At 51.2% G+C, this 12,644-nt stretch overlaps 1 protein-coding gene across 9 annotated transcripts in view; it reads left to right on the top strand.

Moving 5' to 3' along the window:
* The window catches only part of MYLK (myosin light chain kinase), a 203,928-nt gene that overhangs the window by 188,530 nt on the left and 2,754 nt on the right, over positions 1-12,644 (top strand). For 8 of the 9 annotated variants that reach the window (XM_038583048.1, XM_038583054.1, XM_038583055.1 and 5 more), the window contains 4 exons: positions 800-952; positions 3,735-3,858; positions 9,006-9,135; positions 10,650-10,781. In XM_038583048.1, coding sequence (XP_038438976.1) covers positions 800-952; positions 3,735-3,858; positions 9,006-9,135; positions 10,650-10,781 — 539 coding nt within the window. The remainder of the gene's footprint in view (positions 1-799; positions 953-3,734; positions 3,859-9,005; positions 9,136-10,649; positions 10,782-12,644) is intronic. The other variant, XM_038583049.1, reaches the window with a different exon arrangement.

The following is a 12,644-nucleotide window of genomic DNA, read 5'->3' as shown; positions in this document are numbered from 1 at the left end:
AGGAGAAAGAGGAAGAGAAGTAGAATAAGTAAAAGTGGTGACTGCTGTATAGTTTAGTAGAAAGTTCTCTGTTATATAGAGGAGGAAAACACGGCACAGAGCGATTAGGAGGTGGTCCCAGATCACCCAGCAAACGAGCAGACTGTGCTATTCCTCAGCCTTGGTATCTCTCAGGGAAGCTTTCTGGTTTGGCCTCAGTGCCTCCGTCTCACGGGGATGGACGGATCACCAAACCCATGTTGCTGCTTCGAAGTCTGCCGTTCACCCATGCTTGCTAAGCATCCCGAGCGTGCTGGGCCCTGTCATTGTCACCGGTGGGCACGATGCGGAGAGGCAGAAGGGAGCAGAGACAGCCCAGTGCTGTGGCGAGTGCGGTGTCCTGTGACTCGTCCCTGGTGAGGGTGGCAACGGCACAGAGGAGAGGACAGTCTCCCATCCAGGAGCCTTGGAGAAAGTTCTGGGCTCCGGGCAAGAAGAGAGGACAGGGAGGAGGGGCCCTACTGTGAACTGCCGAAGCCATAAACTGAAGTAAATTCCTTCCTCTCAGCCTCACTGGCAGGTGGTGATGGGAGGCAGGGACACCCCGAAAGTGCAGTGAGCACTGAGAAGAGTCTGAGCCGCACCTTCCCTTCCTTCCTCCGGTGGGAGGAGAGGCAGGCACGAGGGCGTTGTGGGCGCAGGGCTTTGCGGGCCCTCACCTTTGACCCCGGTGGGCACTCACTTGGGGGGCATCGTCTCACCCCGCCCTCCCTGCCAACACTCACCCTCATTCACCTGCTGCCCTGCTCTTTTCTTCCAGGGTTAGTGGACTCTCCCCCTTCATGGGTGACAACGATAATGAAACCCTAGCCAACGTTACCTCAGCCACCTGGGACTTCGATGATGAGGCGTTCGATGAGATCTCGGATGACGCCAAGGATTTTATCAGCAATTTGCTGAAGAAAGATATGAAGTAATGAATTACCGTTTCCATCCTTTCGGCCTCCCCACTCCCTGGACTGGTGTCCAGAAGCAGGGACGTCCTTTGCCCACCGTGGGGCCCTTCTCACCCGAGGAGAGCAGGGCGGGCGCTGCGAGTGGTTGGGGGGGCGCTTCCTAGGCCTCCTGCTGCCTGGTCCAGATGCTCCATGAGTATTTATTTATTTATTTATTTATTTATTGAAATTTTATTTATTTATGATAGTCACAGAGAGAGAGAGAGAGAGGCAGAGACACAGGCAGCGGGAGAAGCAGGCTCCCTGCAGGGAGCCCAATGCGGGATTCGATCCCGGGTCTCCAGGATCACACCCTGGGCCAAAGGCGGACGCTAAACCACTGAGCCACCCAGGGATCCCTCCATGGGTCTTTAGAAGCACAGAAACCTCACCTGGAAAAGCAACACTTGAGCGAGGTTGCCGGGAGAGGGGCAGCTTGCCTGTTGTCTCGGGTGTGCGCTTGTGGCCTTGGAAGCCGTGACGCCTCCAGGAGTGTCCCGCTCGCAGGCCCCGTCATCCCCGGCTGCTCCGGCCTGTGCCTTCTCCTATCCAAGGTGCTTCAGGGGTGCCCTCCTGAACAGCGTGCTGCTCCCGCTGCGCTTTCAGACCGGCTTGGCCTGTCCCACGTGTCCTCGGCCCCCCTCACACCGCAGACATGCAGGTCCCCTCCGCTTGGGGGCTGCCCGGGGAACACATCAAAAGGGTGACCCGTGGGAGGCCCGTGTGTGTCGCGCGGACAGCCTGGGGCCGTGAGGGCAGGTCAGACGCACAGGCGCTCAGTGCAAGTGTCCCCATGAGACGACAGGGGAGCCGAGGAAGCTGGAGCCCAGGCCTGGGTGAGGCCTCTGGGGCGAGGCAGCTGGCGAGGCTGCAGCCAGGAGGTGGGAGGCTGTGCGTGGGAAAGCTGGCCTGCCCCGGGGAGGGAGCTGGGCTGGCAGGGGAGCGCACGCGGTCCCTTGGGTGCCTCGCCCACGTCCCCAGGTGGCCAGATGAGGCGGGGCCTGGCCCCAGGAGCCCCCGGGGAGCACTCAGCTCCAAGCTTTGCCCTAGGAGGGTGGGTGGTGTTGAACAGGCAGGGACCAGAGGAGGACCAGAGGAAGGGCGGCCGGATCCGCAGGCGGTGGCTGCAGCAGCCAGGTGACTGTGTGGAGAAAGCCCTATCCTGCCTGCCACAGACCCCCAGGGTACCGGTCATCTTGCTCTGCTCTGGGAGAAATGCTGTTTGGGATCAAGAGCACAGCTGCTCAAAGTACAGTATTGGAGGGTCTCTCAGAAGGCTCTGGTTTTCTGGTAATATGTCCGCTTCTCATTGCTTTTGAGCTACCTCAGGCCAAACTGCTCCAGAAGCTGCATCTACACTCCTTCAGTGAGGCCTCCTTAGCGTCTTGCTCTCACAGCCTGTGCAGCAGAAGTAGGCATGGCCCAGGTAGAACCTGGGTGTCGTGGGGGCCTAGATTCCCTTCTAGCGGGAGCGAGCCTCACTCCCAAGTGCTTCACGGACGGAGATGCAGACCTTCCTATTAACACTGGTCCAGGGTGGCTTTTGTCCACCAAGCTTGAGTCACTGATGATTTGGTGAACAGGCATTATGTCTATACCCGGTTTTCTCATCTGACCTTGAATTAAATTCAGTAATGAGCTGTGCTGACCCCTCTGTGCTCATAAAATGGATTCACCAAAAAACTGATTTCAATTATCAAGACACTTGATTCCCATAAACCCTTAAACCAGAAACATTAAACATTAAATATCCTCTTCAACCAGAAACCTTCACCTATCAGCACTTTTAAAAATACTTTTTTTTTTCCTTTTTAAAGATTTTATTTATTTATTCACGAAAGACACACACACACACAGAGAAAGAGGCAGAGACACAGGCAGAGGGAGAAGCAGGCTCCATGCAGGGAGCCCAACGTGGGACTCGATCCCAAGTCTACAGGATCACGCCCTGGGCTGAAGGCGGTGCTAAACTGCTGAGCCACCTGGGCTGCCCAAAATACTTTTCTATTATAAAATTAATACGTGTAAATTGTAGAAAATTTGGGTATAGGAAAATTTAAATAATCCATAATCTCTTTATCTGAAGATCACTACATTGTACTAAGCAAATTTACTTTTACTCCTTTTTCTATGTCTGTTAGCATTTGGTTCTTTGGGCTTTATTAGTCCTATTACAATGAAAGTGATGGCCCTGAATTATTCCTAGAATCCCAGAGCTTTCAGAAGGATTAAATGAATTTGAGTGCAGTTTCTAAGGTGGTCCTAATTCATAGGTTGTATGTAGGACATACTTCCGAGTTTTAATGAGGAAAACCGGACACTCAACCACACCGTAAGACATGAAAGCTCAGTGATTCTCAGAGATTTGCACCTAATGTTTTATTCTCCCCTCCACCAGACAAGGAGACAGGAAGATGAGGCCTCCTCAGCCCCCTGTCCCCATGTGACCAGTAGAATGATCCCACCCTAGAATACCATTCCCAGATGTGTCCTCCCTCACCCTTCCTAGACCTAGGAAGGTCGTAAGACTCCAGTTGCTTACTTGGTGGTTAGACCTTAACACTTCCCTATTCTGGGTCTAGTCAGTGTAATCTAGACTAAGGGAGGAAAAGGCCCTGTGATCATGGTGGATGTACTGGGAACAGAGCCCTGGGCTCTGCCCTGTGTGACCAAGGACAGGTGACCTCCCATTTCTGATCTGACTGACAGTCTCTGAGGTCCCCTCCTGCTCAGAAATCCTCTGATCTCTGCCTCCATCAGAAACCGCCTGGACTGTACCCAGTGCCTTCAGCATCCCTGGCTCATGAAAGACACCAAGAACATGGAAGCCAAGAAACTCTCCAAGGACCGGATGAAGAAGTACATGGCAAGAAGGAAATGGCAGGTAATGAGGGTGTCACCTTGGACTCGGATGTTGCCCCTCACATTTGCTTTTTTCGAGCTACTCTCAATCCCAAAATGCATGTTTCTGAAATAGACTCGGACCAAGCCAGACATTTCATGTCTTGGTGGCCAGGGTCGAGCAATGTCACCTTGAAGACTCTTTGGCAACCCTGGAGGATGTAATCTCCTGAAAGGCAGTGGGATGGCCTTACATTTCTTTACAGTGAAGGAGGGCACAGGATCTACAAACAGAGAGAGATGGTCCCCACCATCCAGGGAGATTGTATGTTACTATGTGTGTCCTTGGGCACCCGAGTGACAGCCTTGCTGTGCCTTCATATTCTCACCTGTAAAATGGAGGATGTAGTGGAGCCAACGTCACAGCATTGCTGGGAGAATTATATGAAGTAATCCTCATCTGGCCTTGAGCGCGTTGCATGGCACATATTAGGCGTTCAAAACTGATACCAGTAGTTCATACATATGAAGGGCTGGCTATATGTCAGGGAACATTCAGAGCACTTTCTATGCAGGGAGTCTTTTAATCCTGGGAGGCAGGTACTACTATTATCCCCACTTTTCAGACAAGTCGAGGCAGAGAAAGGTTAGGGAAAGTCACCAAGAATCACGTAGCTAGTAAATAGGAGAGGATTCAAACCCAAAGCCTGGCTCCAAAGTCCAGTCTTAACAATGACACAGAATTGCCTCTGATTAATAGCAGATACAAAAAAAACTGTCATCCAAAACCACAGAGAACTTGTCATCAGCTATTTTATTTGTATTATCGCTATTAGTATACAAAATTTCTGAACTATTGGAGGGTCCATGGTTTCTATCTCAAGGAACGTATAGTGTAACGGGGAACTGAAGCAAATGGACATAAAAGGACATAATGCACACCAAGAATCATAAACTATCAGTATAGCCTTACATAGCCATATATGTGAGTGTGGATGGGAGAAAGGAGCCAGTCACACTAGAGTTGGATATGGCTGTGATGAAATGCTGCCAGGGGCAGGACTTTGAAAGTGGTCGTAGAAAATGGGCTAGAACAAGGGAAGAGGAGATAACGGCACAGGAGGAGGAGAAGGCACAGACGACCTCATCCTGACAGTAGCAGAGTCCTTTAGCCACAGAGCAGGGGGAACTGGGGCATTTAAAACTTGCCTGTGTGGCAGAGAAGAAGGAAATTTCTGTTTTAGGGGCAACTGGGACACTGGCAATTTGCCATACAGCATGACTAAACTGTAGTCACTACCCCCTCAAAGAGTACAACACAGAGCTTGAGAGCAGCAGAGGCTGGGGGGAGGGGGCTTAGGGTGTGTGGGTTTTAGGGACTGCTGCCCCCTGAGTGGCTCAGCCAGGACTCCTCCACAGTGGAGGGTCAGCTCCTGGTTAGCCCCCGGTGAAGGTTTAGGGGGACCTCCCGGCCCCCCTCAAGTGCTAGGTGACTTGGAACACCTGTGTCACTTACCCTCCGGTATCCTTAGGATCCAGTGAAATCAGAGTAACTAATGTTCTTAAAACAAAACAGAAAGGGGTCCACAAAATCAAAGTTGGCTTTATTAACGACCCTGTGGCCAGTAGATCTTAAGGAAATAACGGTATTTCTGGAGTGGATAAGGTGGCTGGTGTGGGGGTGTGGCGGTCCTCAGTGCAGTCAGTCTCACTGGGTTTTGCTTGGATGACACTGTAGGTTAAGAAGCAGCTTTATCCCTCAAGTCCCCTGGGAGCATTGACACATCTGTTGATGAACCGAAGCCAGGAAGGACCTGAACCCAGGGGACAGGGCAGAGAAAAGGAAACGGGAGAGGAAATAAATGGAATTTTTTAGTCCGATGGGTCAGGGAACCATAATTTGTGCGGATATTTTAAATCACTTGAATTTTTTTCTAGTTCTTAACAGTGTTATTAGCCATAAGGTTTCCTGCAAGTGAGAAGGAAAAGAAAAGGATGGAATTCTGAGGAGGAACCTTAATTTCGTATCTTCATATAGGCAGCAGGGTTTGGAAATGGTTTTTCCACCAAAACAGTGGTTGGGTTTTACAAAATGACACGCAAAAGTAGTCTCTAAAATCCCACGCAGCACACGATGTCCCTGAAGCATCATTTCACTGGTAATGGTTCAGCTGCATCTAACCATCCACCGTTTTTACCCGCGACACCAGGACCTCAGCACACCTAAGGGGGAGTCGGGGGCTCCCTCCCAGAGCAGCTAAGGTTCTGGGTGGTAGGGCAGAGCAAAGTACAGTGGTACAAAGCGGTGGAGAGGAAGGGCCAGGGCAGACACAGGTGCACAAGAGAAGCTTCCCTGCTATCGTTCTGGTGTGGGTTCCGTAAAGGGCCCGGGAGGAAGGAAGTAGCATGAGAGTAGATCCCTATAAGGTAATGTGTCATTGAATTATCGTATCATTGATCTTAGAGGAAAGTTATGCTGAAAGAAGGCATGTTTTTTATTTATATGGAAAAAAATTTTAAAAAGATGTGAACGATAGCACTGAGGGAGAGTGGAGAAGGATAAACCGGGCTTCTGCTTATAAGACTTGAGGCAGAGGACTAGGAACTAGAGGCCTCCGGGCAGCCGTCTTCACTTTCTGAGACCCACAAAGACTTCAGCGTGGACCATGGGCCCAGAGAGAAGAAAACTTTGACTCTACGTAGCAGAGAGTACTCTTGGCCGTCAGTCTTGGCACTTCTCAGGGGAAACCAGAGTCTCAGAGCTGTTGGTATCTACGTAGGGTCTGTGATGGCTGGCTGGCTCTAGGGTAACCAACTGGCCCCAGTGTGCCAGGGGCCATCCCAGCTTTATACTCAAAAGAGACTCATCCTGGGAAACCCCTCAGTCCAGGCAACCCAGGCTGGTTAGTCACGCTCGCTGGCTCTCCCAAGGGAGGGAGCCTGTGTGGCCTTAGGGAGGCCAGTACAAACACTGCCCGCCTGGAGCCCAGGGACCCAGCCTTGGCAATTGTCCTCACACAAGGAAAAGACTTTCTCAAAATAAGGATGGAACTTAGCGAATTGAAACTTCCTTTCTTGATGTTCCAAAGATTTCTAAGTGTCTTTGTAGAGCAGCAACCAGTTTTTAGCTCAAAGGCATGAAACTGGAAGTCTAGAACATACAGACAGATTTCTTTTCCAGTTCTGACAACTTCTCCACTGTGTTTTTTTTTTTCTCATAAATCAGTTCCCAAAGATTGAATCTGATGTAGGTTATTTTTAAGATTGTCCTTATTAAGCACATTTTACTTTTCCCCATTTTAGAAAGTATATGCTGTAAGACTACGTCTGATAGAAAATTCACCCCTCTTTGTAGCCTATTTGTTTGCTAATGTGTATTGGCTCCCTTCTCTGGAATATTCTAATTCATTTATTGCCTTGTTCTGGCAACTTCATACTCGTCATTTTGTTAAAAGAAGAGGAAAGACTTCCTTATTCCACACCGCACAAGTGAAGACAGTCCTGATCGGTCACGACCCAGGCGTTTGGAATTGGGGAACCCATGGGCTCGGGGGGAGTGTTCCCTGCTGCACCGTCACGTGTGTGCGTGACAGGCTTTCTGTAGGGAGAGTCAGATCTTCTGGTTCAAGAACTTGAGGTGCACAGGAGGGAACTGGTTTGCCTAGTGACGTCCCTTTGTTCAGAATGAACTGAGGTGAGAGGCTCCTGGCCCAGGCCAACCGGTCTCGTTGGGTAAAGAGAATGGAGCGCCAGAAGGGCTGGGTCCGAGAGTCTGGCTCTGCGGGGGCACGGCCTGGTCTGAGGTCCACGCCACAGGGAGGGCTGCCGAGGCTGGCACCCAGACACACGGCTGAGGTCTCCGGGAGCGGCCCGTCCCAGCACAGCGTGCGCGGCTGCCGGCGCCCGGCCTGCGGGTACGCTCTCTGCAGGGCCACGGTGCCTCTCCCCGCGCCAGTCACCTCCACCCGGGGCTGCCTGGGTTCTGTTCAGTGACGCGGCTTCAGCCTGGCGACCGAGGGCCGGGAACGTGACCACAGCTCAGTGATACGGGCCGAAGGGCGCGTGGCCGGAGGGGCACATGGCCGGAGGGGCACGTCCGTCCGGAGCGCACGAAGAGTCCACAGCAGGGGGGGGGGACATGGCACAGAGGAGTGGCTGCGGCCACCACGGTTCTCTGCGTGAAGCGCGTGCACACGCTATGAGTCCTTAGTGCCCGTGATGGAAACAGCCCGGCTCCCGGAGAGCCCCAGGTCGGGGGGCTCTACCCGTCGGGCGCTCCGGGCCACGGCACCTGGACACCCCGGGCGCCCCGGACGCCGACACACGCGGTTCCCGGGCCGCTGCACTGACGTGCGAAGGGGCCGAAACCTCCGGGCCTGTGGGACCTGAGGGCGAAGGGGCAACCCGGGCCCGGTGCTGTGGCCCGGGCCACGTCCTGGTCTGCGGCCCACGCCTGGCAGAGTCTTCACCTCCGGTTCTGGCCTCCTCATCGGAGAGCGGCAGCCCTGTCCTCCCCGAGGCCTCTCCCCTCCGAAAAGCCAAGCAGCCGCCGCTCCGCATGTCCTCGGGCCTCGCTTTCGAGGCCTGGGCGGGCCCGGGCAAGAGGCTGCCCCGAAGGCCCGTGCATCCCGCACTCGGGCCGTCAGAGCCGTTCTCGAAGGCCCTCAAGTGTGGAATCATGAACAGAGCTAATGAGACCGTGGAGGTCACCTCGGGCAGCCCCCCTTACACGGAGAAGGAAAGTGAAGCGGGGGGTGGGGGTAGGGGACTTGCCCCAAGTCCGTAGGAAGCCTTTTCTGGGTCCTGCGCTAACTCCCGCTCGGTCCCTATCAGCAGCATTGTTTTACGAGAAACAGCCCCCGGGCCCGTCAGCAGGGAGTCTCTGGAGCTGTCTCAGCCCGCAGTTGCTTTATATAAACTATCCCTTTTATGGGAGTTGAAGCGCAGTATGAAAGGGTTTTTGTCTCATGTTGACCTTGTTTAGTCACATTAACGCACACATCGCTCCGGGCCCCATTCCATCGGCGCACATCCCCGGACACGCGGAGCGCGCGGGCAGAGCAGGGCTGGGCGCTCCTCGCGGCACCTCGGCTCGCGGGGCCTCGCTCCGGGCCCAGTGCGCTCCCGCCGCGCCCTTCTCCCCCGACCCGACCCCGACCCCGACCCCAACCCCCGCTGCCTATTTTCCAGAAAACGGGCAATGCTGTGAGAGCCATCGGAAGACTGTCCTCTATGGCAATGATCTCAGGGCTCAGTGGCAGGAAATCCTCAACAGGATCACCGACCAGCCCGCTCAACGCAGAAAAACTAGAATCTGAAGGTAAGGAGCTCCAGAAGATTCTTGTCTAGCCAGTCGGCGAGAAAGGAGGGGTTACGGAAGGGACATGTGGAGGCTTTGGGGAGTTTCTTTTTTTCCTTTTTCTTCTTTCTTTCTTTCTTTCTTTCTTTCTTTCTTTCTTTCTTTCTTTCTTTCTTTCCTTTTTTCTTTCTTTTTTTTCTTCTTTCTTTCTTTTTTTTTTTTTAATAATATAAACGACAAGGGTTAAATTCAGAATGAATTTTAGGTTGCCTCCTGACAACAATTATTACAGTCTACTGGTTCCTCTTTAACGGTCCAACCTTAACTGTTTTCAGAGGGAAAGTTATTTAACAGAAACAGCTGACCTCGGCTGTTCTTTTCTCCATATTTCACATAAGAATCAGCAAAGACTTCATTAAAAGCTTCCTTTTCTCTCATTACAAAAGTGCTCTTGGTATTTGGATAGGCAAACATAAAAATCACAGAGAGCACTATCTTTTTTAAAAAATATCCGTCCATATTCTTTGTGTTTTTCTTTAAAAAAAATGAACTGCAGTCCCTATTGATTTGGGCATTTTTCATGATGGTGCAGCGGGTCGTTTGAATGGGGTGGAGCGTGCGGAAAGGGCTCCTCCGCAGACCGGTAGGGTCAGCCGCTTGCGCCGTCTCGACATGCTGCCCTGGCCAGCTCCTCAGTGAAGGCCTTGGCCTCGTCCTGCTCCAGGTGCATGTGGGTTCTGGCCCTGGTCTTCCGGAGGCACTTCATGTGGCCAGAGACCCCCCCCCCCCACCTCCCGCTGCTTGGTGTTTTCCGTGTCCCAAGGTGGAGAAGCAGGGGCCAGACTCCTCTTGTGCCTAAAGGCAGGCTGCGTGTCCCCCGGGCTGCTCTGATGGGGCCAGGGGCACAGTCTGCGACACGTGGGCCTGCTCCCTCCTGATCCGTGCTCCCCAGGTGACCCTGAAGGGAAGGCAGAGGGCACAGGGTCCCCTCCAAGTACAGCTTATCCCCGGACCAATCATAAATCCCTGGTCCGTGGTCATACACTGTGAAGGCGGCGTAAGCATGGGGACCAGAACTCCCGGCAAGTCGAAGACATGCCTAGGACCCAGGCCCTCCTTCCTGAGGAGCAGGTAAAGAGCCTGCCACTGCAGGAGGAGGGCAAAGTGGGGACAGAGACCGGGAAGGCCGGAGTGCTCTGTCCTCCTTGGATATCCTCCACTGAATCCTGAAACAGCATGGAATGCAGCCAAAAATCCTTTTTAAAGATTATTTCCTTTTTCAATGTGTCAGCATAAGGGAAGGGGGGAGTTCAAACATTTCCGCAGTTTGGGCACAGTTCTCTCTCCTGCCAAAACCATCTGGCAGCAGGCCAACCTGTCCTCAGGAGAAAGGTATGCTTGATTCAGTCCTCTAAACTGCATTAATTGCTGAATTGTATCAACTTAAAAAAAAAAAAAAAAAAGTCAGCTTTTTTACACCAGGGAAGAGAACAGGGAATGAAGAACTGACTGTGTTTCCTTTCCCCATCTCCTAGAAGATGTGTCCCAAGCTTTCCTTGAGGCTGTTGCTGAGGAAAAGCCCCATGTAAAACCCTATTTCTCTAAGACCATTCGTGATTTAGAAGTTGTGGAGGGAAGCGCTGCTAGATTTGACTGCAAGATTGAAGGTAAGTTTTAGCTAGTCTTCCCTGGACTACAAAAGGGGTGTGGTGGGCTGGTGGGCCCTGCTGTGCCCGTTATGGGTAGCCAGGCGGCGGGGATACCTGGGCGGGGAGGACTCGGCCCACTGCTCCCACTCCATCTCCTGAAGGCTGGTGCCATTCAGTGACTCACCTAGGGCGCCTCTGCTAGTTCACATACTTACATCAGCCTCTAGACTCAAGTTAAAAGTGGTTTATCATAGACCTGTTTGGCTGTGGAACATGCCTAGTGAAATGAGCTTTGCAAGCTTCTGGGAAGCATGTGAACTGCCCATAAGAGGTTTCAAAGGAAGGTTGGCATGAAGAGTGTAAAATGGGGAGCTGGTGGCTCAGCTCCTCATCTGCGGGCTCTGTGACCTTGGGTGATGATCTAAACTCTTCTGAGCCTCAGGCTCTTTTTTTTTATTTTTTTAGATTATTTATTTATTCATGAGAGACACAGAGAGAGAGGCAGAGACACAGGCAGAGGGAGAAGCAGGTCCATGCAGGGAGCCCGATGCGGGACTTGATCCCAGGATCCCAGGATCATGCCCTGAGCTGAAGGCAGATGCTTAACTGCTGAGCCACTCAGGTGTCCCTAACCTCTGAGCCACCCAGGCATCCCAAGCCTTAGTCTCTTAAGATGATGTCTAATGCCTGAGTAGCTAATTCTGGGGATGCTGTCAGAGGACATATGTGAAAAGGGGAAACCTTATAAGTCTGTTCAAGACGTCATGCAGTCAAGGGAAAAGTTGTGACACTGGTAAGTGCAGAGTGAGCATGCCTTGTGACCTCAAAAGGAGGGGAGCTGGGATCCAGATGCTTATGCCATCTTCCCCATGCTTCTCTGCCTGCCAAGAATAATGAGGCCATAGAATTGTGAGTTGTTAGAGCTCCAGGGAACTTAAGTGATCTTAGCATAGAACCTGAGAAGTTAGCAATGTTGGTGACACAAAAATTTCAGTTTCCACAGATTGCAGCATTCCAGAAAGATTAGGGCAAGACTGGATTCTTTGTCTCAAGTCTGCGACTGTTCTGTGCCAACCAAAGTGAACGGTCATCTCCCATTTCAGTCTGACCAAATAAAGCACAGGAGTTCATTAAGCAACTTTCCCAAGGCTGCATAGCACAGGACAGCAGTCAGAACAAATCATGCCTCCCACGATCTAAGATTCTCCAGTAGTATGACTGACTACATACATTTTGGGCAAAGTAACCCAAAGTGAAGAATGAAGAAAGTTCTTCTCCTCTGTCATTAAAATTGCTTTGTAAATGCAGTGCCTATCATCATCTTTCTCTTTTTCCATTCAATTAAAAAAAAGGCGGGTGTGTTGCCTTTGCTAATGTGGAAGTATGCAGATTGGGGGTACTGCTCAAAGCTCTGGGGCCAATGCTCAGAATTCTCACCATCACCACTGTCTTGGGGGTCTTCTAAAGTTCTTTTTTCCTTTTTAAAAATTATTACAACACAGTGATCTCATTTTTGTACTTTCCTCTTTGGGAATGTTTCCTTCATATTTGCATAACTTTGGAGCACTAGGGAGGAATTAAAGCATATGGCTGCAGTTTTGATAAAAACAAAATCTACTTGAAAAGAATGTTAGAATTCTTAAGTTCTTAGGTGTAATTTTTTATTCTGGATGGGGCTGGAATGTTTTTTCCTGTAAAAATATTTCTCCAAAATGTAAGAAAGAGTCCATTAGAATCATTATATATTTGTAAAGGCCAATATGTGTGTGTATCTCACATACACATCATACATATATGGCATAGGACATATACATATATATATGATGTATATATTTAAAAATATTTTTTAAATGAACTTTGCAGAAACATGACTAATAACAT

This window comes from Canis lupus, chromosome 33, assembly GCF_011100685.1.
Source record: "Canis lupus familiaris isolate Mischka breed German Shepherd chromosome 33, alternate assembly UU_Cfam_GSD_1.0, whole genome shotgun sequence".
Classification (NCBI taxonomy): domain Eukaryota; kingdom Metazoa; phylum Chordata; class Mammalia; order Carnivora; family Canidae; genus Canis; species Canis lupus.
Note: the sequence above shows the minus strand (reverse complement) of the source record. Positions and strands in the feature narration are given on the sequence as shown.